This window comes from Odontomachus brunneus, unplaced genomic scaffold (genome assembly GCF_010583005.1).
Source record: "Odontomachus brunneus isolate Ranch 3 - 2012 unplaced genomic scaffold, Obru_v1 Obru_scaffold_064, whole genome shotgun sequence".
Taxonomy (NCBI): domain Eukaryota; kingdom Metazoa; phylum Arthropoda; class Insecta; order Hymenoptera; family Formicidae; genus Odontomachus; species Odontomachus brunneus.
The window spans coordinates 660,668-688,623 of record NW_022639514.1 but is presented as its reverse complement, the minus strand read 5'-3'; the positions used below and the strand labels follow the sequence as shown (position 1 = coordinate 688,623).

The following is a 27,956-nucleotide window of genomic DNA, read 5'->3' as shown; positions in this document are numbered from 1 at the left end:
GGAACGAGCCTGGCTGCCACGCGTCTCATACCCAAAACATCAACCACAATATGCTGTGCCGTTCCATATGCAATGCCAAGTTCACTAGACATCTCTCTTAAGCTGGTATGACGATTTTCAAGCACCATTTCTTTCACTTTCTTCACGTTTTCATCGGTGTTCGACGTCGATGGACGTCCGGAACGAGGCAAATCTTCCACCACTATACGACCACTTTTAAAGTCTTTATACCACTCGTATGCTCTTGTTTTTGATAGAGCAGATTCGCAAAATGCTTTTTGCAACATTTTCAGTGCATCGGCACACGAAATTTCGTTCGCAACACAAAATTTCAAACAAACTCTTTGTTCAACAACATTATCCATGGTAAAATGCGACAAATTGAAAAAAGTTGACTGATGTAAACAAACGCCAGGCAGACACTAATGATTGGATGGCACTAAAACCTGACAGATGTGCGTCTTAAGGTCGTACCAACATAAGAAAAAAAAATAAACCGGTTCCCGCATGCGCGGTACGTTTAAATAAAAAATTCCCGGTACTTTCTGATCATAGGGTAGATCCGTTATCGTCATACAGTAAAAAAAGAGAAGACGAGAAAAATATGTACATGTATACCTTGAACAGGAATATATAGCTGATGAAAAGGACGTGGAAGATAAAAAGATATGTCAAAGACTATTCGGCGATACCTGCTAAAAGCATGCAACAGCCGAAATTAAAGCTGGTTTACAATATGTAGAGTAAACCGTAAGAATTGGTCAATTAGGCCCGATCTACAATAGATGGAGTAAGGAGTAGGAGTAGGAGTAAGACAAAATGAAAATAATTTATTTCGTTTACTCCCTTACTCCAGCTCCTTACTTCAGCTCTTACTACTTAATTCAAGCTTACTCCATGTGATGTATGCGGGCAAACTTTTATTGAAGTAAGGGAGTGAGCGAAATCATTATTTTCATTTCGTCTTACTCCTACTCCTTACTCCATTTATTGTAAATCGGGCCTTATAGTCGATTATTATAAAAATATGTGGCTATGATTGGCCAATTCTTATGGCTTACACCTATTGTAGACTATGCCTTATCGTCGATGTTTATCGAGCTCAACTCTAAAATGTTATGTTTCTTTTGCGCCGCCGCGCAATTTACTATTAAATATTGCTTACATATAGAAGTTTTATGTATTTCGTGCAAATCGAGCAACTATATCTTCAGCATCGACACACCATCGCATGCAGAACGAATTTTTTTCGCGAGAAATAATCAAAATTGAATCGCAAGCCATCAGTTTCAGATTATCAATCATTGAATTTTATATGTCAATCTAAGTCCAATTCTTTAGTAGTTCGATAGTGTTACATCACAGCGGGAACTTACTCTTGTCTCAGTCTGCTAGACTCAGTCACAGTAAACCATCGAAAAATCTTGTTTTTTCTTACATTTCTATAGATTAGATAAGATACCCGTAACAACCGAATCGTCAATTTTTGGACCTTACCTTCGAAACTTCTCCATAAAAATATTTTATTTTTAAATCTCTAATTTTAGTTAAATTTAAATCTCATTCTTTTATTAATAAACTCAAAATTTTCCTTTATTCTACGACAAAAGATTTATGGCTGGAATCATTATGAACACATTTGAATATATCATATTTTTTTCCTTTTCTTTTCTCTCTGTTTTTGTTTGTTTTATTCTAAACTTTTTATAGTACTTTCAATAATTTTAACTTCAATCCTTGATCATAAATAACTTTTATAGACTAGAGACTGATATTAAATATTTATATAACAATATTTACATACTAAAGAAATAATTAAGATAGGAAAACGATTCAAAAACACAGAGGATAAGTTCCACATAGCAAAGAAAGTAATTAAAAAGGATTTATTAAAAATCCATTGTAAATTATATAATTAAGTAAACCTAGAAATTTAAGTCGAAGAATTCTAAGCTTAAGCATAAGAAGGAGTAGAGCTTACGCGGAGCTCTACTATCGCCAAATCATAATACAAACAAATGCGATCATTGGTCCTACGGATTTTGAAAAGTGTCATTGGATGTCAGAAGGACACTCCTATACCTAGGAATTGAGTATAAAAAAGGAACACCGAGAGCCAGCGAGCAGTTGCAGTTGCAATCGTAGTTAAGTAAAGTTGAGCAGTCGAGCAGTTAAAAGAGCAGGGTTACCGAACAGAACATAGCACTAGGAAATCTTCAACGGTTAGTTCACCTCGGTTTTCCCTTCCAATTCCTAGTACACTTATAATCGCACTCGTTTTATCCTATTGTATTTATTAACTATACTAAGTCCTAAAAATAAATTGTTATCTGTTAAACTTTTCTGACTGAAGCTTAGTCTCTTTTCCGCTTTAGATAAAAAAATCTTGTGAAATATAATTAATTCACGAATAATAATTACAGTTGTCACTGCCAATAATGTGGCCCCAACTATCACGATTGTCGCTGCCAATAGAGTGGTCCCAATCACTCGGACGGTCGCCGCCAATAGTGTAGCTCCGTTCTTCATGAAAATTCCTTGGTGAGATTTTGTTTAATTTTCTATGCCTTCAAAAGATGGGCGACGACAGTGAATAAAGAGACTAAGATATCAGATCAAGCTTTGCTCTCTTTTCGAACCAAGATCCTTTCTCTTTATTCAAGGAATTAGAACGAATATTAGATCAGTCTCAACCATCTAATCCATCAGTCTAATCCATCATCCACACTGACTTATTTAATACATGAAGCAGAGTTTGCCTATTCATTTCCTGATTACAAAACCATCCCTAAAGGTGATCCTCGCAGATTCGCATATAAAATCCGTAACTTATTTGGAGTGGGAACTTTAATAACCCTACCCGCGAACCCAGATTTTTCTCCGGTCAACCAATACTCCTGTTAAATAGTGTATAACTTGATCTCCGATCCCAGGATAAATTGGCAGGACCGCGCTCTCGATATTTTTCTCTTTCTGGAACGAAAAAGATACGCAGATCTCGAACGCACGGCGTCCCGCCGCCACCTAGTATGCCCTCCTCCTTCTATTTGTTTCAATGCATTGACCCAAAACGAGAAGAAACAAAATTAATTTCAATTCGTGGCGACATGACGAGACACCGCAATAATTATTAAACATTTTGGATCAACCCTATTCGTTTCTATTCGTTCTATTCACACAACACGCCATGTCTATAAAACATGACGTCTTATGTAAAACGTCTTTATGACATTACCAAAAATACTCTACTAGACATTTCAAATGTCTTTAAGATGCTATAAAAAGACGTCTTAAAGACATTTTATTTTAAACATTCTTATGATATCTATTGAATGACTATATGTTGTGTATGTTACCTACATTACCAGATAAGATTTATATATGCTGTTGCTATGGCAATAAAATAACGACAAAATATAACGACTTCTTAGTCCTTGCGAGCGTCGTATACATAAAATATGTCAAAATCTATAGAAGTTATTAAACTGTAAATTTTTATAATTTGGTTAGTTTATTTCTAAGTTGCAGTGCCAAGTGAAAATGTCCCTTCTTCCATACAGATGGTTCTTGAGAATAATAGTTAGACTATGGATTTGCCCATCCGTCCTTTAGGATTAGATATCAATGGTAGCTAACCAATGTTGATGATTTTGGTGGTGCAGTTTGTGTTCGTTTAATCTCAGATGGATGAATCGCTTGTAGGGGAAGGAGAATGCGCAAATGAACGAGCGACGATTATTTTTACTCCATTTATTTATAATGACGATGACGATTAAAAATAGCTTTTTCACGTATCTCGATTTATATGATTGATTGGATTTTTTCCGCGGCGACGATACTGCCCGTGGTGGTCGGTGTCGCCTTGTCTTCTGTCCGTGGCTCGTATTGAAAGGAAAGTGGATGTTTAGCCCGGACATCTACGTCATCAGCAAGAATGACCTTGGCCATGTTCGTCGGCTCTAGCTCTAGTTCGTGCAATGTCCACGGAAGTAGAGTCACCTTTGAGCGGACGACTTTAGCTGCTCGGTTGCTTGACCGCTTACGCGGTCAGAGCGTCTCCGTAGTTGTCAGGATGGCTCTTCCGTTGTAACCTCAACTGTATGCTATGGTTGGCCTTGCGCGTTAACACTAAACTTCCACAGGGAGGGAGAGCCAAAGTCATTTCTCCGCAAAGGACCAGAGATTTTCTCTCGCAGAGTTCCTTAAAATGCCGACGAGAGACGTCGTGAATGTGCCGACAACCCGCAGTATTCCCTATTTATCGTCCATCTGCCGAAATTTGACTGCGGATAGGTTAGGGCGTCTTTGCGCCACGTCTCGGCGGCGCGGCGAAACTCGCGTTCCTTTGAACACGGCGCGCTTATGCATGGCATCTCGTTTTTTCAGACGCCTTAATGGTATCCGGTATCGTATGCTTTAAATTTTAAATCATGTACTATCAAATATCGCTATTCGGCAGCATATATTTTAAAGTTTAAAATATATACTGAATATCATTATTTGATAGCTGTCATCGATACTTAATCCTAATCCTGAGCAAATCTTTACTCTAATTATAATTCTCAACTGATTGCTGCCTCAATCACAGACAATAATTATTAAGCGCTCACGAAGTTGTTTTTTCCGCTGAATGCAGTCAATGGAAGTGTGATACGCAGAAGTACGAGTGTTTACGCTCAAAACGTTTTTATGAGTGATTGTTTTATCATCGTTGCTTGATGTGCGTTTCGCAAAAAATGCAATATTGCTTCCTCAAAACCTATACTAAACTAAAACACGATAAAGAAAGGGGTTAAAAATCTTCGGGAAACAGTCTATGATATGATAGCTTAATTTCATTTGTAAAAAGGGCTGTTATTTGCTTCCATGTGATACATCAGTAGAAAAAAAATAAAAGTTTTAAGAGAGAGGTAATTAAAAGCAAAAATAAGTATAATTAATTTTATAAAGGTGCAATTACAATTAGTTATGATTAGAAGTGATTTTAATCCGTAGCTAAATTTGGTATGCGTCAATAAGGGTTACCTGTATAACTTCATAGGAAGATAGACAATTTGGCTACGGATTAAAATCAGTTGATATAACTAATTGCAATTATATTTGCTTTTACAAAATTAATTATATAATCTTTTACTTCTTTTTTAAAACTTGTTCTTCCTCCATTGATTACACATCACATGGAAGTGAATGACAGACCTTTATACAGACGTGTACGTAACGTCAAACTGTTAAAACGTCACTTGGTTGTAAACACATTTCCGTTTGCTAGATCAATCAACAGTCATGAGAAACGCGTAGTTAAAAATGGATACAGCTAGTTGAAAATTTTTAGTGAATATCGATTTACTGAATGGAGTATAGCATCCGCGCGTTCGTGTGTATGATACATCTCGTGATAAGTCGAAAAACAATTTTCTCCGCGCCGCTCGTATTCTTTATTGTTTTCAGTTGTCAGCCGATAGTCACCGTCACTAATGACTTCTGCATACAGGTCGCAGAACTCACGTCTGCCTAGTTAGCCTCCCACCTAATCTGAGAAATGAACAACAAAATTATATAATTATACGCTATTTATGCGCTCTCCGAAAATAACACATAAAATTTTGTGCTCCATCACATAAGAAAAATTTTTTTGTGGGGGAGAGAGTCAAGTGAGCGGCAAGTTAGCCGCTTCCTCCTACTAATAAATAATAATGTAAGATATAAGACGAGCTGAGATAATACGTACCATATTGACAAACAATAATATCTAATAAGAAGACAAGAGAGAATGTATTGGAGCGGAAGCTTGGGTAGCTTAGTGATAAGAACAATTGCCCGGATAGCGAAAGGTCCCGGGTTTGAGTCTCGGTCCAGCGACTCCGGCTTCCGATATACTTTTTTCTTCGACTTTTACAAGTTATTTAACAAAATAAATATTAATAATAAATATAATTTCAATTTTTGCGCTGCAACTCTTAAGGGAGTATTCTAGTGTGAAAGCCCGTTTTCAAGGCGATTTTTAAGAATTAATTTAAAACAAATGGTTAAGCCTACAAAGTTAATGTTTTGTATTGACATTTTTTCATCTTTGAAGAAACATCTCAAATTTTGTCAAAGTTTTATATTCAAAATTGAAGGAAACAAAAGTGGACGAAATAGGTCATGTTATAAAATTGTCTTCCATCGGGCGAATTGATTGCCGCCGTCCTCGACATCTGAAATAAACAAATTTGCGTTTATTTTGTTCTTCATGAATGACGAAGTATTAAAAGTCATCCAACCTATTTACGAAGATTTAACTACTCATGATTTATTACAGCGATGCCTCGGATTATTTATTCAGAATAATAACGAAAGTTTAATTTCATTAATTTGTATTATTTGCACCGGATGAGGAAGGGCAACGGTGGAGACGGGCTACATGGACAGCAGATCTTAAAGGATAGCAACCTTTGACTTTGAAAGGCTGACAGCTGTACCATTTGTACAGTAACATTGTTTCTCTCTGTAATCGCCGTGTGCTCGGGATCGCGCCAGAGATGTCGCTTCCGAATGGCATCTCTGAGTGTTATCTAGGGAGAGGAGAATGTCGTGAGCGTGGAGCGTCAGGTAGCTCAGTGATTTAGAACAGTCGCCCGGCAAGCGAAAGACCCGGGTTCGAGTCCCGGCCTAGCAAGATCGCGTTCTCGATATTTTTCTCTCTCTGGAACGAAAAGATACGCAGATCTCGAACGCACGGCGTCCCGCCGCCACCTAGTACGCCCTCCTCCTTCTATGGATAATTGCACCAAAATATCTGCATTGTGAAAAGAAAACGATAGAAGTTGCAACTTTATTGGCTGTTTGTCTATTTAATGAAGGATTTCATACAATTTTAAAAATAATGGACGTAATGGGACTACAAATCGACCAAAATGCAAAATTCCTCGCGAATAATAGAGACAACGAGCGCGTTACGTTCAGAACAGCGAGCGTTGCACGAGTCGAAAAAAATAAGTTGAAGAAAAATTGACAAAATGGCGGCTTTTGAAAAATAGTTGTCTGATTTTTACTCAAAAATTCCAACTGTTTGCTGTTCGGAAAAATAGTAATTTTAAAGATATCAAAAAGATTCTAGTTCGGGCGATAGTCAAATATGTGTACTATATGTGTGTAAAAGCGCAAGTTGATCGGTCCAGTTTCGAGAAAAATACTCGCTCGATTCAAAAAATGTCATTTCGAGAAAAACGCGTTTAAAGATTCTCATGCAATTATGAGGTGGATAATGAGTAATTAGAGTAACTTACCCTTAATCAGCTATACCAGAGCTATACCAGAGACCTTCTTCAACTTAAAACTCTTTTGTCAGCCTCCTCTTGTCTCTTGGCAATTTTTGCTTTTTTCGACTCATGCAACGCTCGCTGTTCCGAACGAAACGCGCTCGTTGTCTCTATTATCCGCGAAGAATTTTGCATTTTGGCCGATTTGTAATTCCATTACGTCCATTATTTTTAAAATTGTATGAAATCCTTCATTAAATAGGCAAACAACCAATAAAGTTACAACTTCTACCGTCTTCTTTCCACAATGCAGATGTTTTGGTGTAATTGTCCAAATTAATGAAATTAAACTTTCGTTATTATTTTGAATAAATAATCCGAAGCATCGTTGTAATAAATCATGGATAGTTAAATCTTCGTAAATAGGTTGGATGACTTTTAATACTTCGTCATTCATCTCATAGTCGGCGCGCCGTATGGAGGCTGCGTCTTTTAAACCTATAACTCGATTAACGAATTTCATCTTAATATTTTAGGGACTTAATATTTTCAAGACTTTAAACTATAAAAATATGCGAAAAAAGAAAAATTGATTTTTTGGACCCTAGAATACCTTCTTAAGGAATTTCTCTCTTGAAGCAAAAAATAGAATTGTCATTTCTTTAAAAAATAAAAAATATCGTCTATTCAATTACGTGCGAGGAATCTACGATTTATACTCTCTAGGTCATTCTAATTTTTGTGTTACAATCTTTACGAGACTTCTCTCTTGACACAGAAAACAAAATTTTTGTATAATTTTAAAAAAATGGGAAATACCATCAATTCAATTATGCACAATGAATTCTACTTTTTATATGCTCTTAAGGCTGTTTTGACTTTCGCGCTGTAACTTTTAAATAACTTTTCTCTTGATGAAAACTAGGATTGTCATAGAATTTCTTATAGAATTTGCTATTTTTTATGTCAAAAGAGAAGTCCCTTAAGGCTGCGTTTGGGGAAACGCTATTTAGCGCTATGAGAGTCCTCTGTCCTTGTTCAACTTTCAGGAATAAACGAGGATAGAGTACATTCATAGCGCTAAATAGCGTCTCCCCGAACGCAGCCTAAGATTTGCAGCGCAAAAATCGAAATTACTTGAATATAAGAACGTATAATTCCTACAAATTTGTCATGTTAAATAACTTATTTGTTAAGATGAGGGACTGACTTGCCGTTGATCCTCCTACAAAAAATTTTTTTGTAGTGTAATGGATGGAGCGCAAAATTTTTGCGTTAATTATTTTCGGAAAGCGCATAAATAACGCATAATTATATAATTTTGCTGTTCATTTCAGATTAGATGAGGCATTAGCTAAGACGGATTAGCTAAGTAGATTAAAAAAGCTAATTGGCTTAAAAAACAAAAAATTTTTTACATAATAAATATAAAAAAATTTGTTACGTTTTTTTAAGCCAATTAATTTGTCTCATTATTCTGTGCAAAAAATCATTAAGGCAAGATAATCGAAGGATGAATATTTTACGAGATATTTTGTATTCTATGTCAAAGTGCTGGAAATTTCAAGTGTTATTACTCGAAAAGTTCTTAATGAAAAAATATTTTATTATAGTGTTTTGGAAAGCTCTGGAGATAAGCTATAAGAATATGTAATAATATATGGGGTGTTCCATTTAAAAAATTCAAGGTGACTTTGACTTCACCTTAACGATGCCAAACCAGGGTCAAACTGATGAGACTATTGAATAGACCTTTTTAAATCCTACAACTTTTATTTAAAACATTTGTCTGTAAAACTTATATTTTTTTAGATTTTTCAGGGTTTCCATACTTTTTCCTCACCCTATATATATAAGATATATATATATATATATATATATATATATATATATATATATATATATAAGAATCAATATTCACTCCGTATATCATCACTTTGTCATAATCGAGTTACCACGTAACCTATAAGCAGTAGCAGTGACTTGCAATAATGTCATTTTATACGATGCCAACTCTACTTGAGAAAATGTGTGCAAACATTGTGAAAACGAGTGCATAGTTGGTTGCAGGATGTAATAAAGTTAGGAGCTCTCTAAATTGTTAAAGTTGGCACTTATTACTGATGAGCTTACGCAATAATAATATAAGTAATAATATAATTAATAATATAATTAATAATAATAAATAGTAATAATTACTAATGATAATTAATAATATAATTATTGCGCAAGAGAACCCGTCAATAATAACTTTCAATTTTGAGATTTTGAAAATTTCTCAAGTTTACTGAAATTCCAACTTCATTGTATCTAAACTGTTTGGCAAATAAGTGTACACTTTCCATATGTTTTTTAATATATTTATAATACAGAAACAAAATAATAGTTTTATTTATACAATACGTTAAACAATGGCAAATTTCCTAATTTCAAGCAGAATAATTTAAAACATTGCGTTGGAATGGCTTTATAATTAATGATTGAATCGTACGAGCAACTTTCGATGACGTAAAGATAGTTTGCGTGATTAGCGCCGAACGTAAAGTATTATCAGTTGCTTGTTACTTGCAACTACGCGTATTTTGATCTGTCGACTGTAATTTCGCCATCGAATCTCTTTTAGTAACAAAGGTGAAACATCATACCACTGCAGAGATATCTGCTAGTAGATAGGATAATCTGGATCAATTACTCACAAATTGCGCCAATTTCAGTAAATAGCACGTCTCTTGTTTTTTCTTTCTTCTTCTTTTATTTCACGTGTATCTTTGAAAAATTATTTATACTGATGCTACACGAATTCAAGTTTCTTAAAAAATATAAAATGCAAATAATTAAAAAGTGCAAATAATGATTATTTGTGGGAGTTATAAATAGAATTATAATACACACGATATTAAAAAATTTTATGTTTAATTTACATCCAATAACGCACACAACATTATAATGTCTTAAAAACGTTTAAAAAATATCTCAAAAAATTATCAAAAAGACATTTTTATGACGTCTTATATCTCGATTTAAAACGTTTTGGAAACATTGTTTTATGGCGTCTTCAAAACATTTTTTAAGACTACTTGTCTTAAATAAGACTACCCAAGTAAGAATTTACTATTGACATCAAAGTGGCCCAGTACCGATTTATGGTAAACGTTACTAGCATAGCAGATGCTAATACGGTATTGGTGTGATACTGGGATGATAGAAAAGGGCCAATATCGGAAAACAGTACTGTCACAGTACCGAAAATCAGCATTATACCAGTATAAAAAAATATTGATTCCTAGTACTGGGGAAGTATCGATTCCTAGTAATTTTTATTATTTGTATAATTGTTAATATCACAACTATATAGTATGGAAACAAAGATCAGACCGTGGCCGCTCTCGTTTGCACCTATACATGTCTATTTTTAATAGTCATATGAGGAAAAAATCTTCAGGGCGACGGCTGGAATCGAACTCGAGTCTTCCGTTTGTCAGGCAAGCGTTCTTACCACTGAACTATCTAGATTTCGCGTTAGTGACCTCTTTTGTTTTCCTATAAAGGACATTGGTATCGTTCGTTTTTCAGTACCGGCATAATAGTGGCCCAATATCCTTTATTGGTAGATTGTATACGATTTTTACTTGGGTATCCAGTACTGATTCTACGATTCTACAGAGCCAGCACCAATAATATAACTTTTTTAATACTGGGCCAGTACCGAAAACGACAAACACTTTTCGGTAACGCCCCAGTACACGTACGGTACGACTATCCAGTATCTAACCTTAGTACAAAGCTAGTACCAATAATACATAATTTTTTTATATTAGACCCAGTATTGAGCCAGTACCAAAACCGGACATCCGCTTTTCGGTACCGATTTAGTGTTGGGCCATTTTTCCGTACTGGTGAAACGTATACAATTTCTATTTGGATATATATATATATATATATATATATATATATATATATATATATACAGGATGAGTTTTTTAACTTAAGATTGCAAATATCTGGAAAAATAAGCATTAAAAAAAAATGTTCAAAAAATGTACCAAAATATGTTCCAAATAAACCCTCAATATTTTCGAGGTGGCAATACTATCTCGCAAAGTTTAACCGCCTTCTGCCCTCCTGAGGGTGGGGTGGAGGGTAACTTTGAAATCTTAAATGGGAACTCCTATTTTTTATTGCAGATTTAGATTTTACGTCTAAAAGCACGTAAATTTTGTCTGAGACATTTTTTTCGATTCCTGATAGATGGTGCTGCATTCGGCGAAAATTGGTTAATCTTCGTTTTCTTTAAGGAAAATCTCTATTTGATATTTGAAGCTTTCGCAGAGTGCATGAATATTAAATTTGGTTTCCCCATGTTTTATTGCATGGGAATCTCCATGTTTTATTGCATAATGATGTTTCATTGAAAAAAAGTAACTTTTGTCTGAAACATATTTTTCGAATTATCATAGATGTCTACAGATAATTTTTTATTTGTTCTTAACTTTACCCAAAATTAACGACGTGGACGTGACGAAAATTATAATCTCTTTGGGGTGCTTGTTTATTGTGAGTCCCCTTGTTTCTCACCATTCAATTCAATAAGTTCTCGAACTGATGACCTTCAACTTCGATGCATTTATTGATCCAATAACAAAAATGATTAATCAATTTTCGCCGAATGCAGCGCCATCTATCAGGAATCGAAAAAAATGTTACGGACAAAATTTACATTTTTTTAGACATAGAATCTGAATCTGCAATAAAAAGTAAGGGTTTTTCCGCTATTTTCTCCATAAAAACGTGTTAGTATTGCTCGGGAAAGTGTCTAAAATATCCCGATTTAACTTAAAAAATATGCCATGGGTATTTTTTTCAACAAACATGGCGGCACCAAAATGGCAGTCAATTTGAAGCGTTTAATTCGAATTTTCGTTTATATTTGGTTATTGAAATTGTTTTACTATGTAATTACTATGTAATTTTGTAATATTGATCCTAAAACAATTTCGATAACCAAACATAAAAGAAAATTCGAATTATCTCCAATTTCCTTTTCCGTACTTTATCCTTTTCTGTGCGTTCACTCATTATTCATGCAATTTTAAAATCTTTTCTAACACAGTACAGATAAATATGTTTTATATTTATTCACGATAGGTATTATAATATATGCACATTATAAAACTGAATTAATATTACTGATACTTAGAAAGAATCGATCTATATATTATACAATAAGTTACTTCGACCATTGAATATAGTTCTTGTTCAATTTCTACGCAATATTTCTACTAATGAAAATGGCATTAATATGATCAATGACTGAGCAAATATCTACATAAACTGCATTTTTGCATTTTTAAATTTACGTCATACTAATAAATGCATTTTTAAATTTACGTCATACTAATAAATGCATTTTTAAATTTACGTCATACTAATAAATGCATTTTTACATTTACGTCATACTAATAAATACAGTGTCATGCTAGCATGAAGAAATGTCACTGCGACAAACCAACGATTAATTTTGATATGCACAAAACTATATTTGATCTACATAGGTCAAATTCTAAAAATGCAAGTGGAATCGATTACCGCATTTTAAATTAGCGGTTGTCTTTTATTAGTGTACGACATCACTCGGCGGTCATGAGGTCAATCGAGTTATATTATATAAGAAAAGTTATATAAGAAAAAATGAATTGTTACGAATTGAAACGTTGTAGAAACGTTTTAGAATTGAAATTATTGTAAAAATTTATGTTGAACAAAATGGAAATATATAATTTTGATATTGGAATAAAAATTGAAAAAAGAAACAAAGTATTATATTCGAACTAAAATTATTTTATAATCGTCATTTTAAAACTCGTTATCATATAATAAATCATATTGTTTTGGTTTGCAAAAGCTAAAGTAATCATCAGCAATTCCTTTGCGGTAGAAGCGAATACATTCGCTGTTGCAACAATATATGTGCAATTCATTGAGCGAGTTAGTTTAGCGAACGTTCAAGCAGTAAAGTGATTCAATGTATCTGCGCCGAACGAACTGATGTATTCAAATGTATGCGTTAGACAGTCACGTGTATTCTACATGATATATGTGCGATAATATATTACTGCAAATAAAAAAAATATTGTTTTTAGTTTCGTTATAACTTTCCGAGAAATTAAAAATTTTAATGTTTAACATACACTAATAAATACATGTAAAAAAAAAGTTTAACACTGTGTTGCATGAAGAAAAGTAAATCGGTCCGACGCAAAAATATTAAATGTCGTTCGTTGATAAAAATATGTTAATTTATTCCGCAGTATATCTTAATAGTTATGAGATATTCGCTGATTTACAAGGTCTAGTTCTTGTCTCTTCTACTTATTACTTTTGTAATAGCAGATTATAATAATTTTTACTTATTCCTTTACCTAATAGGTTGAATTCCTAACACACGAGCTGTTTCTTAAAGGTGAAATTCATAACACATGGGGACTCTTTCTTAAAGGTGAAATTCACACATACACAAACTAAAAACCAAGGTTTTCAATTCAATTCAATCAATTTCGTATAAATACAAATAGAAAATTAAAAAATATATTACCAACAATGTAGGGAAGTTTAATTTTATAAGTCTTGAATAAAAAATATATTTATAACTTAAGAGAGTGCCATTTTCCTATAATCGTACATCGTTACCATGAAACCAAGAGTTACTTATGCGTTGCTGGTATAGTATGTGGTGGCCAAAATTGAATAGAGTACGACACAAGATATCAAGTTATAAAAAGTGTACTAGGGGAGATTTCAGAAAGTATGACATATTTCTTATAAACTGAAAATTATCTTTCGTTAGACATTAGACTTTCTAATGAAGTAATATCTGATGAATTCGTTCTATCGTTTCTTATGTTCTCATTCGTTCATGTTGTGCAATAAATTTCTTAATAATTATTGCAACATTTGCAAAACGGTATATGATTTCACTCTTAATTTGATTTGTTCTGCTCAACACGGTTGTGTTCAGAATTTTTATGTATCCCCCATACTACTGTGTCCAAAAAGTAAGACCAGTTTTTATTTATTTCAAAAAATATTTATTTATTCTTTCAAATCTATTTCGTCGCCTTCAAAGTAATCCCCTCTCGACACAATACACTTATGCCAACATATTTTCCAGTCCTCGAAACAAGAATTAAAGTCGCCTTCCGGGATGGCTTTCAGAGCGCATAGCGATTCACGTTGTATCTCTTCTATCGTCTCAAAACGATTTCCCCGCAGTGGTTTTTTGAGTTTCGGGAATAGCCAGAAGTCACACGGTGCTAAATCAGGCGAATACGGAGGTTGTGGAACGATATGGATCGAATTTTTGGCGAAAAAGTCACGAAGAACGAGTGCAGTGTGAGAAGGTGCATTATTTTAGTCGAGATTTTACACGTTTCAGGCCCAAAATATCTTTCAAAATGGTATTGGCAGATCCTTTCGAAATAGCAACAGCATCAGCAAGGTCTCACAGTCATTCGACGATTAGCAAGCACAAGTTCTTCGATTTTCTTGACGTGTTGTTCATCGGTAGAGGTTGATGGTCGTCCGGAACGCTCTTCGTCTTCAACACTTTCACGACCTTCTTTGAACTGTTTATACCACTTGTAAACATTCCTTTCCGACAAAGCATGGTCCCCGAAGGCTTTCTGCAACATCCTAAATGTTTCTGCACCCGAAATTTTATTCCGCAAATAAAATTTAATGCAACTTCTTTGCTCAATATAATTAGACATTGTAAAAATCGCCGAATGCACTTTTAGCGTCGTACAAAACCAAGCGTAAAGCAAAAAGTAATGAATGTTTTGACATGAAATTTGTCACAGATGTCTGTCACAATGCTGCCAACTTAGAAAAAAAAAATTTATGATGTGCGATTTAAATTGAAAACTGGTCTTACTTTTTGGACACAGTAGTATATGTAGTTATACTTTCTATGGCATGCTATTTTACTTTTTAAGGGGGGAGATTACTATAGAACGTCAAAAATAAGGGAATTTTCGTGAATTTTTTTTAAAGAATGTACTTATCCAATCGCTTCCCAACTTTGTAGCGTTTTTGCTTATACATTAAAAAAATATTTTTAAGTTAAGAAAAATGTTTATACACTGTATGTAGTGAAAGAAATGTTAAACGGCAAAATCGGCACAAAACAGTGTGCACTCTGGCTCCTATTGTATTCATCTGAAACCAAAGTAGGGAATAATTTTTTATTCTTTATGGACATAATTTGTCATTGAACCTAAACAAGTTGAAAAGAAATTTTGTAATTGACAAAGAAGCAGCCCTTGATTCAAAAGTTCGATTTTTACTCATAAAAATTCATCTTTATGTATGCGAAAAAATTGTTTAAATAAATAATGTTATGAATTTTATAGGTTTATCGACTAGCAAATATAATAAATTAAATATATGTAAAAGGGCAACTCGATTGGTCAAATAGTTTTTGAATTATCTTGCACATTAGTTTGGAAGAAGTCGTTTCGAGAAAAACGGATTTAAAGTTTCAGGTATAGAAAATTATAAACTTACAGCTGTTTGCTGCTAATCCACTATTCTTGCCCCATATAGTAAAGCTTCCGCTTCTTCAAACAAGTCATTTTGCTCAAGTTGGTGTTGTTTACTTGCTATTCGAGTCTCTTTACCGCAACTTAGGCTGCGGCGCTTCTGTCTCTTTATTCGCTCGGCGTCCTTACTATCAACACATAACTTACATATATAGAGGCTCAATTTTAATTTCTAATATTTCCATTATCTTCAAAACAGCAAAGTAGTCTTTATTAAATATCCCAGCGGCAATATAGGCGGTGATTTCGGTGATTTTGTAGATCAGAATGTACATGCTTTGGAGCTAATCGCTAAATCGTATTATTAAAAATTTTATTCGCATTTTTTGTGTGCCCAACTAAGCATCTTTCTAATAGATCTTTCTTAGAATGGTTTTTTCCATTTTTTCAAACGGATTTTTCGAAACAAAGCCGTTACGAGTCATTGTGCGCTCAGATCTTGCCTCATGCGTACCTGCGTGCGAGAAATGGTTCTGTACGATTTATTTAGATTTTGAATTTCAAAACCGAACTTTAGGAATATATTCTATACATATAGTACTATTAATTAAAGCAAAAAAAATTCGATTTTTGTGACCCTCAGTAGTATAACATAATAAATAATAATGATTTCCCCTCAATAGTATAACATAATAAATTACGAGAAATGAAAATGATGACAACAGGAAAACTGTAAAAGAGTCAAAATGACTATTATTGCACTCTAATGTTAAAGTAACTGTAAAAATTTCTAAGTAATAATGCACAGAGAGAGAGAGAGAGAGAGAGAGAGAGAGAGAGAGAGAGAGAGAGAGAGAGAGAAAGAGAAATTAATTGAGAAACTTTTGCTAAAAATGTATTGACTTTATGCTCCGTTGTTAAAGAACTGCGAATCCACGAGTAAAATTTAATGGCAAAAATTAAAAATTCAAAGAAAATTTTAATAAATGTTTTCCACCGTCTATCAATTGTATTGTTTTTCAGACCAATATATTCTCACAAAATAATTTCTAAATTTCTCGTTGAAATTGTGATGTATACAGGATATCCCTGAGAATTGCTGAGAAAAAAATTAATGGACGTATTCTACAGATCAAAATAAGAAAATTTTTTCATATCAACATGTGTCCAGAAATGCACTCTTCTGAATTAGAGCCCCCTAAAGTTGTCAGAAAAAACTTGAATTTTCTGTTCACTGTCTAAACTTCAATTTCAAATTCTATGAAAATTGGTATATTAATGTATTAAAATAGTACGTGAATTAATCGCGACAAATTGATTGAATATTGATTATTAGAAGATTCATTAATCGAAGAGTTACTGATGGTATCATTTTGGCACGCGAAGCTCACGCGTACTGTTGAAGAACTTTTTGGAGTTTGCTCTTGATAATCACGATTTAGTCATCGTGAGATTGGCACGCGCTATCATGATCATTGACCAAAGGTTAAAGTCAAGTTAACTATGGGATGGCTATGAAGTCTTCCGGAGATTACGTTTTTATGATATGCTCTCTTTTTCCTTCTCTCTCCTTTCTGTTTCGCCACCTCCGTCTTTTCCTCTTCTAACCTCTCTCTCTCTCTCTCCCTCTCCCTCTCTTTCTCTCCCTCTCTCTCTCTCCCTCTCTCTCTCTCGTGAATGTTGAAGTTATTTTGATAACGTACATCAGTATTGAGTACGTGCATGCGTGTATGCCGTCGCGTGAGTCTGTTTTCATATCTTGAACAAAACATTTTTGTATTACACAACGTATCACGAAATAGTTTTTTTTTATTCCATTCCTTCGCAGATTGCAATCGCGGATTCTAAAATAATAAAATTATACGAATTTGTGCGCGTGTCGCAAACGAAACTTGTTTTTAAAAGTATATAAAATAAGATTTTAATGAATCGATAGTTCTCTTTTAACAATTTTCTATTTCTGTTGTCTATTTCAACAGTTCTATTGTACGTGTATATTGTATTGTATGACGTGATAAGACTTGATATTAAGATTAAACAATGTTCTATGAAGGAACAAATAGATATATTTATGATAAAATATACACTGATATTATTATTTACATATGTATTAAAATATACATTGATGTATTATTTTTGCACATGATAAGATAGTGATATTATTCAATAAAGTTTGCATTAATATCAATATCTTAAAACGCTATCGTAATTAAAATCAAACATATCAACGTCTAATTATTCGAATACTTAAGCCCATTCAGTTACTTCTGATAGAACATATTTATCTGTAAAAATTTTAGTTCCCCTTCTTACTTTTATAAAAGAATATAGATTGGCGCAGTTATAAAATAATAACGTAAATTTTTTTATTACTTTACATAGAATTGAAGGGTGGAAACGTTGAGAAGGACAAATGGGGAAGTTCTATTGTTGCTTATACTATTGTATGATATCAATGTTCATAGAAATAGATTTGTAATCTCTTTACCGTGTAGACCAAGACGATCGAAGACGCGAGAATAACGGAATAATTTGTACTTTACGAGCGGTCACGTTTATCGTGTTGCAGTACGGCAGGCAAAACATAGAAAATGTGAGGAAGAAGAACGGTACTTGGGACTTGAATAAGGATTTTAACGTAGAGGAGGAATGCGAATCACCGACGATTCTCCTAAAAAATTCAATGGTAACGTCATCCAAGATGCAAAATGGATCTGTGGGCAATACTGTAATAGCTAGGTCGAAGGACCTAATTTTAGTGCCCGAACCAGAAGCACAAAATCACAAGAATCACATTGACGAATCGAAACTCGAAAACAATTGTGAGATGTCAACGATCAACAATGACGAGGTAAGATTTATAGAATAGAAAACATAGAATGAAATATCATTCTGTAGGATTCGATATTCGACAAACTATTTATGTCTTTTTTTTATTTGTTGCTATTTCAGGATAGCTTTAATCAAAAAAATTCCTTCGTGGTACTTAAAACTGGATTTGAACCAGCGAGCTGCTTGGATTATATCAGAGCTGGCGTGGAAGCTATCATAGAAGACGAAGTGACATCGCGTTTCGAAGCGGAAGAACTTAAGGTAATAACTAATATATGATGAAATCAGTCAATTAAAACTCCAGGTGTTAGTGCATAATTTTAATTAAAGAAGATCTTTTAGAAAGATAAAGTGAAGATGAGAATACGCGATTTTTATTGCCCGAATTTTCTTGGACATACACACTATCTCTTCTAAAAAATGTACCGAAATTTAAAAAATACAAAATTTCTGAAAATCATAATACCGAAATTCGAATACCGAGACTATTTTTAAGTACAATTTTACCGAAATATTGAAATTGTCTTATTGCATAACAGATGCATTACACTAAGAAAAAAATATCTAAAAATTTATTTGTGGAATATAAAATTTATTTCTATGGATAGTTTTATATCCCACAAATAAATTTTTAAATATTTGTTTTTACTATAGTATTTACTTATTTGAATACAGCAAGAGTGTACCCAAATAGGTAGGAATTAATATATCTGTGTACAGTTATTCGTAAAACGGCTTATATATAGTAAAATTGGAGTCTAACCAAACTGTTAAAATTGAGTTGTTATCGACGAGCTTGTGCAGTAATTATATTATTAATTATTATTATTTAATATTTATTGTATTGTTAATTACTACCACATAAACCGATTATATTATTAATATATATTATTAATATATAAGTATTATTAATATATAAGTAATATTATTACTATATAAGTTAGTTTTTAGTGTAACAGTTTTTCCTCGTAACAATTGCAAAAGCGTTAATTGTACAAGCAAACAATTGTATAATTTTTTAAGGAAAAAATTATATTTTAGGATATTGTCTCGGTATTCAAATTTCGGTATTATGACTTTTCAGAGAAATTGTCTAAATTTTGAAATTTTAATTTTTAAAATTCACTATCCTTTTTGTCTTCCATCCTCCTCATTTCTGTTTTTTTTTTTTTTTTTTATATCCATTCTTAATTAAAATTCTACATTTGAAAATCAAATACATTTGCCTCGATTTTATCCTCCATTTGTATAATAATTATTAATTAATACATGATCAACATATGAATTAATAAACATAAATAATTATAACCATATTTCGATGTATATGAAATTATTTATTGATGTGTAAATAATAATTTATCGATATATTTTTTACGTAGAATTGGAATCTGCTAACGCGAACGAACAGATACTATGAGTTTATTTCCTGGAAGTTAACTATCATATGGATGTTCGGATTTGTCACGCGTTACTGCTTTCTTCTGCCTTTAAGAGTATCCATCTGTTTCTTTGGGGTAAGTGTAACTATTCCACGCACATTATGTTATAACTAGCATATTATAAGTAGTAAAGGATACAATAAAAGGTTTTAAAATGTGAAAAAATCGTTACAACGAATAATTTTTCACGTTGGAATCCTGTTACATATTTATCTAGCAGTGCAATAATACATGTAAAAATTAATTCCTTTAGTTGATCTCAACCTAAAATCGTGAATATTAATTTTCTATGAAAATTTCCCAGCGTTCTTATATCATAGACATTTTATATTTCGTGGCATAATAACGCGTGTATATTTAACGGAAAAATTTGAGATAGTATATCCACTAATATTGAAGCTTCTTAGGTACTGTATCTTCTAATCGTAACATTTTTAATCGGCTTCCTACCAAATGGCCGCGTAAAACACTGGGTGAACAACCAGGCCACCCTTATCGGATTCAGGATATTGTCTCGTTCTATATCTAGTTCGATCACAGTCTACAATGCGGAATATAAACCAAAGAACGGAGGCATATGTGTGGCAAATCACACATCCACTGTCGACATCTGCATTTTATCCACAGAGACGACATTCTCTTTGGTAATATATCATGATTGGAGCAAACCGAAAAATCAAGTGTTCTATTGTATGGTAATTGTGTTTAAATTTGCGTCGTCTCGAGTGTATCTTACATCTGTCAATTTAATTATCTTCGTCATTGGTGTTTTGGTATTAGTATACATTTTGGTGTTGGTATACAGAAACTACGTGATAATTTGTAGAACCACGTAGCGCTACAATTTATATCAACCAAACCGCGCTATACACGCGGCCACACGCTACATTTTAACGAACGCTAACGAATAGAAGTAATACAATTAACAATCGTTATCGTTATTATACTTTTGTATCCGTCGCGTAACAGAGCAGCGTAACTTTGAAATCTGTTTTGTCCCCGTGAAGTTCACGACCGAGGTCAGATGTCTGTTTCTAGTATTACAAAAGTTGTTGCATTACTGGTAAATGTTACAGGTAACGTGTCCTGTAACTTTGGTTTACAGGTAGTATCTACTCAGCAACGATAGAGAGGGAATCCACGTTTCTCAGGTGCAAAGCTTGTGGTTTACAGGTGATGTGGCTGACAGTGTGTACTGCAGTAGTGGGCTACGTTCCCGAGGGTAGCTTCAAGCGGTGGCTGAACTACAAAGTCTCCATAGTGTGCTTTACTTTCTTATCCAGTGCTCTGTCTTCAGTTATCACCTATCACAATCCAGAGAATCGACCTGTCGGGGGCATATGTGTAGCTAATCACACATCTCCTATTGATGTACTCGTACTCATGTGTGACAATTGTTATTCTTTGGTACGTTTGTAACGCTATTAGACGCTATTAGATACTGGATTTGTACAATTGTTTTTTTTTTGTCAGGATGTTGCCTCGGTATCCGAGTTTTGATATTATGACTTTTCAGAGAAATTGTATCTAAATTTTAAGATTTTAATTTTTAAAGTTTACCATTCTTTTCGGCTTTTCATCGCTCTCATTTCTGTCGTCTTTCCATTTCTTTATATCCCATTTTATTTTTATAATCAAATTTTCCTTTTCTGTTACATACTCAAAAACATCTTGTTAACGATGTTATTCTATAATTATGAAAACACGCTTTTAACATTTTATATTTTTGTTGCTTTTATTGTTGTCTTACATGTGTCATAGCATATAAAACATTCCAGAAATCATACACTTTCCGAGAACAAATTGGTCACTTAATGTTTTCTTTATTTTAATCGTTAAAGAAAAGAACAAAATTTGTGGTTCCTTTTTACTAATCAATTTAAATTATACATACGTTAATATTACATACGTTAATTATATTATACATACGTTAATTTGTTACTGTATCTAATGTGATTTTCTCTATCTATACTTTAAAGAAAGATGCATGATTTCTGAGAACTGTTTCACATTTTCAATTCACGTTCATTATTTTATTTGTGCTTTCTTCTACTTTACTACAGATAGGTCAGAGGCACGGTGGTTTCTTGGGAATATTACAAAGAGCTCTTGCTCGTGCCTCTCCGCATATTTGGTTTGAGCGTTCCGAGGTTAAAGATAGAGAAGCAGTGGCGAAAAGGTGCGGTTATTTAAACACAATTGCATTTATCTTATACAAACTGTCCGACAATTATTGACACACCTGTTGTGCAAGTAGAACTCATCAAACTGAACACAAAATTTCACGACCATTTTATAAACAACTATGTAAAATTTTAACTTATTAACTAAACAAAATTTGTGAGTGATCATGCGCGATACGGTAGATGAACTATGGGCGATTTTTTTAATTCATCGATGAATCCATCGCATGATACGTAAATGCAGCGAAACGCTGCATTTGCGCATCATGCGATGGATCCGTCGATGAATTAAAAAACTCGATCTATAAATAATGACGATGTTTGCCGTCGTGTGCTTTTGTGTATATTAGGTTAAACTGAACAATGAAAGTCCTCTACTATTTTACAAATGATCACGTAGATCGTGTAGTTATTAATTAAGGAAGATTGATGCATTATCGCGTACATCATGATTTACATGTATCGCGTGTGATCATACGCTAATCTTCTTTAAACCTTTAAGTCATAGTATATCATATATGATACATCTTTTTTAAAGAAGTTTTTACGAATTTAAACTAATTTGTAGAGACTTCGAGGTGGTAAATATGGATTTATTGTGAAGCTTAGATGTTCCTCTAATAGAATCATCTGCATAGAACATTAAATTTTGCAAATTTTATTATTCATAAACAAATTAATGTAAAAAAATGGTATTTTTTGGAAAAAATTCATTTGTCAAAAATATTGTAAAGAAAACCCATGGAAAAAATGGCTTGGTTGATGCTTTTTAAGCTATAGATGATGACACAATCTCAAAAATTTCAAAATTCAAGATAGCGAACTCAGTATGGTGAGCTAAAATACCAACAATCAAAATAAGTTATATTTCTTTCCGTAAATGAGTGAAGTTGAGTCTGTGAATAACTTGAATTTCAAAAAAGTAATTTTGTATTTGTGATCAGCAACGTCAAAAACTCGAATACCAATTTTTTGGAAATCGAGGAAATTTTAAAATTGTCTTCCGCCATATTGGATTCGTCATCTTGAATTTTCAAAAACTGACTACAAATTTGTAATTAGCGATCCCAAAAAATTCCCAGATTGAACAAAGGAACAGGTTATCCAGAAAAATTCGTCACTTAAAGAGTTAATTAATAATTCCACATTTTACCACTTTCCAAAATCTCTAAATTTATTGGTTTGTGAAATCATAGAGGAATTTGTATTCAATTTGATGAATTTTACCTGTATGTATCAGGACCTTGAATAAGTTCTCGTTGTTTTCCAACAGATGGCGTTACCAGAACTGCATACGTGTAGTTTAAAATGGTAACGCATTTATAAGGAAGTACTATAAGCAAGCTTGAAATTCAGTGTATGTCATTTCGTCGAAGTGTAAACAACTTTTTTTTTCATAGTGTTAAACATGTCGAGTTTCGTGCCAAAAAAAAGAGTATTTGCGGGAAATTTTACTGCACTATTTTATTAAAAAAAAATCTGCAGCTAAAGCACATAGAATTCTTGTTGAGACTTACGGCGATCATGCTCTGTCGGAAACAACATGCAGAGATTGGTTTAGACGCTTCAAAAATAATGATTTTGATATTGAAGATAAAGAATTCTCTGGTGCACCGAAAAAGTTTGAAGACGAAGAAATTGGAGGCATTACTTCATGAAGACTCATGTCAGACGCTAGCTGAACTTGCAGAATTATTAGGAGTTGATCACAACAGTTTCGAAACGTTTGAAAGTATTAGAAATGATTCAAAAGCAAAGACATTGGGTGCCGTACGAGTTGAAGCCGAGACGTCGAACGGCGTCTTTTCACGTGTGAACAGCTACTTCAACGGCAGAAAAGGAAAGGTTTTTGCATCGTATCGTGACTGGCGATGAAAAGTGGATACACTACGATAACCCTAAGCGAATATCATGGTTCGAAACTTCTGCTCTGCATTTAGTAGGATCAGCTGGTGTAGTTTATTATGAGCTGCTCAAACCGAACGAAACCATCACGGGAGATCGCTATCGACTACAATTGATGCGTTTGAGCCAAACATTAAAGAAAAAATGGCCGCTATATGAGCAGAGACACGACAAAGTGATTTTGTAACATAACAACGCTCGGCCACATGTTGCACAACCTGTGAAAATCTACTTGGAAACGTTTAAATGGGAAGTCCTACCCCACCCGCCGTATTCATCAGACATTGCCCCTTCCGATTATCACTTGTTCCGATCAATGGCACATGGCCTGGCTGAGCAGCACTTCCATTCTTATAAAGATGCCAAAAAATGAGTCGACTCTTAGATAATCTCAAAAGACATGACGTTTTTCCGACGTGGAATTCAAATGCTGCCAGAAAAATGGGAAAAAGTAGTGGCTAGCGATGGACAATACTTTCAGTGACGTTTTTTATTTTTTTTTAAATAAAGCATTAATTTTCACGAAAAATCAGCGAAAACTTATTCAAGGTCCTAATATATAAAAGATGTATTAATAATTATCATATATCCTGTATATCATATTACGATGCACAAAATATAGTTCTTAACGTTTACTATATTTTGATATAGATTAAAGAAACACGTGTCAGATCCGGCGAACCCACCGATACTCATATTTCCGGAGGGTACATGTATCAACAATACCTCGGTTATGCAATTCAAAAAAGGCAGTTTCGAAGTGGACAGCGTTATTTATCCTGTAGCGATTAAGGTAATTTTTCCTTTACCAAAAAAGATTTACCTGTCTTAAACATTAATGTTTTTTTTAAAGCTCTTTTTAAAACTTTGGGGAATAAGGGTCTATAGAATCACTAACACGAATGACGTAGTTATTATAAAACTAGCTATAAGACAGCTAATATCTATCCTCGCTTATGTAGAGGTAAACAAATTTTTTTATTTATTCAAATAACCAAACGCGTTTCAGTCCTTCAATGGACCCTTTTCAGTGGTAACATTGTAAAAAAAACCTCGATTACGTATACAACGAGAAACAGTCGTCTAATGAACGATGGTAGCAACTCAACGCAACTCAGGAACGCAAGTCAACAATCAAATCCAAAGCAAATCGCATCAAACGCCATACATAAAAAAAGATGTCAAAAATAATAAAAAAATATTCAATTATCGCAAACAGAATTAGTCAAATCTTATAAATTACGTCAAACTGTTACGTTTCAGAGGACGCAGCAAGTCAGTCTAGACCCTTGTCTAGATTATTGTCCTTACAATGCGTAACAACGAAATGCGAGGCTTTACCAACAAGCTCAAGTATACAATGTAACGAAAGTCAGGAACAGCAATTTTAAAATCCATAAACATAAAGAAACATAAACAGATATAAGTCAAGAATTTAAAAGCAGTAAATAACATTCAGCAAAACAGTATCATTTTGGGCGTTAATTCCGTGTTTCTGTTTCTTAATAAAAATCATGTCCGCAATTAATCGTTTATAACAGTTCTGTTCCTTATGTAAGACTTTCACGTTGTCCCAAACAAAATTGTGTCCATTGAGCAAACGGTGTTCCTGAATTACTGTAAGGTCCGCAGACGGGTCTCTAGGGATTTTCATATGCTCTCCAACCCTTGTATATAATTTCCTACCAGTTTGTCTTACATACGTCACATCGTAATTATTGCATTGTAAACAACGTTGCTATTCTTGTCATAGGGAAGTGAGTCTTTATGGGCCTTAACCAGATCTGTAAGTTTGTTAGCACAAGCAAAGGTGATTTGCATTTCGTTGTTACGCATTGTCTTTGTCTAGACTGATAATCGGTATAATCGTCGACATATTTCATCTAAATTTGGTACTTAGCCGTTGCATATATTAAAGTAATATTCATTGACACAACCTTTTTAATATACAATTCACTATTTTTTTAACATCTTCTCACTTTTTATTATTGCAGATTATTGGACTTATGGTTTCTTATTTTTTTAACTCTTGCTGCGTCCTCTGAAACGTAACGGTTCGGCGTAATTTTTAAGATTTGACTAATTCTGTTTGCGACAATTGAATATTTTTTTATTATTTTTGACATCTTTTTTATGTATGGCGTTTGATGCGATTTGCTTTGGATTTGATTGTTGACTTACATTGCTACCATCGTTCATTAGACAACTGTTTCTTGTTGTATACGTAATCGAGATTTCTTTTTTACAATGTTACCACTGAAGAGGAAGGATCAAAACGCTTTTGCTCATTTGAATAAATAAAAAAAATTTTTTACCTCTACATAAGCGAGGATAGATACTAGTTGTCTTATAGCTAGTTTTATAACACTATTTCATCCGTGTTAGTGGTTCTATATTCCTTGTGTTAGTGACTCTTACTCCCCCAAGTTTTTGATTCATCAATAAGAACCATAAAATAAAAAAAATTTTTTTCTTACTTTTTATGTGTAGTACGATCCGAGATTTGGAGACGCCTTTTGGAATAGTAACCGATACTCGATGCTACAATATTTATACATGATGATGTCAAGCTGGGCAATAGTTTGTGATGTGTGGTATCTTCCTCCAATGTATAAGAACGAAGGAGAGAGTGCCATCGATTTTGCGAATCGAGTGAAGTCTGTGATAGCGCGACAGGGTGGCCTTGTCGATCTGCAGTGGTATGTTCGATATTAGTTTTGACATATAATACGAAGATATTAAAAAAAATTATTATTAGCGCACTTTTTGGTCATATATATAAAAAAATATATAGAAAAAATGATACATAGAAAAATATATAAAAAAGTAGTATGAGTACAAAAAATGAAAGTAGTAAACAATGATAATTAGTATAATAAATGAGTAGCATGAAAAATTGAACTATAGATAAATAGGTAAATGGATAAAATAGATAAATGGATGAGCAAATAAATTAAAGTAAATCTGAGAAACACAAGTAATGACTAAATAAAATAAAATTCAAAAGATATTAACAATTGTGTTTGCCGAATAATAATTTCTTTCATCTTTTTTTTTCTATATCTCATGTTTCTTGGTAGGGATGGTCAGCTGAAGAGGATGAAGCCGAAGAAGGAATGGAGAGAAAAGCAGCAAGAAGAGTTCAGTAAACGACTGAAAGTCGAATAAATAAATTCATCGATTCTAGTCATAACTTCACAATGCACACATTGAGTGATATTGTTTGTTTAAATTAAACCATTTCATCCGTTTGGCCGTTTCTCACACATTGTTTTCGTATATTACAAGAGAAATCTGTGTCCCTCAGTCTGCATCATTTAGCATTTTACATATAGAGATTTCCTCGCAAATATAAAGACTTGCACTTCTTTGCGATATTTTTCTAAATGCAATATTCATCAGTGACGAAATATGTCTTTGTAAACCCAGTTATTTTCCATTGCTAACAGTAGTACTATTAGGACTTAAAGTATTTTTGACAGTTTGGTCCTTTATATGTGAGATCACAAGTATCTTACTGCTCTGGATTGGAATTTATATTATAAAAATTGTGCGTGATATTATTATTTAAATTACATCATTTCATTCGATTGGCCGTTTTTCACATATTGTTTTTGCACACACTGTTACAAGAGAAGTATATGTCCCTTAGTTTATATCATTATATTATAAAAATTGACAGGTATATAATAGTTCTAATGTAATATTGTGCCATGTCCTACATTTGCACGGTTCATAATGTAATTTTTAAATGTTTAACAGTATATATATTTTTTTTTTATGTGTGTGTGTATATATATATATATATATATATATATA

At 33.2% G+C, this 27,956-nt stretch overlaps 1 protein-coding gene across 6 annotated transcripts in view; it reads left to right on the top strand.

The window, feature by feature from the left end:
• The window catches only part of LOC116846465 (glycerol-3-phosphate acyltransferase 3-like), an 88,683-nt gene extending 60,733 nt beyond the window's left edge, over positions 1–27,950 (top strand). For 2 of the 6 annotated variants that reach the window (XM_032820298.1, XM_032820303.1), the window contains exons 2-10: positions 18,348–18,629; positions 18,731–18,871; positions 19,990–20,124; positions 20,457–20,693; positions 21,223–21,456; positions 22,113–22,228; positions 24,789–24,930; positions 26,628–26,836; positions 27,218–27,950. In XM_032820298.1, the coding sequence (XP_032676189.1) occupies positions 18,348–18,629; positions 18,731–18,871; positions 19,990–20,124; positions 20,457–20,693; positions 21,223–21,456; positions 22,113–22,228; positions 24,789–24,930; positions 26,628–26,836; positions 27,218–27,305 (1,584 nt within the window). In that variant the 3' untranslated portion in view covers positions 27,306–27,950. Of the gene's footprint in view, positions 1–2,423; positions 2,542–18,347; positions 18,630–18,730; positions 18,872–19,989; positions 20,125–20,456; positions 20,745–21,222; positions 21,457–22,112; positions 22,229–24,788; positions 24,931–26,627; positions 26,837–27,217 lie in introns of those variants that run through there. The other 4 variants (XM_032820302.1, XM_032820301.1, XM_032820300.1 and 1 more) reach the window with 4 other exon arrangements.
• Positions 27,951–27,956: the final 6 nt, after the last annotated feature.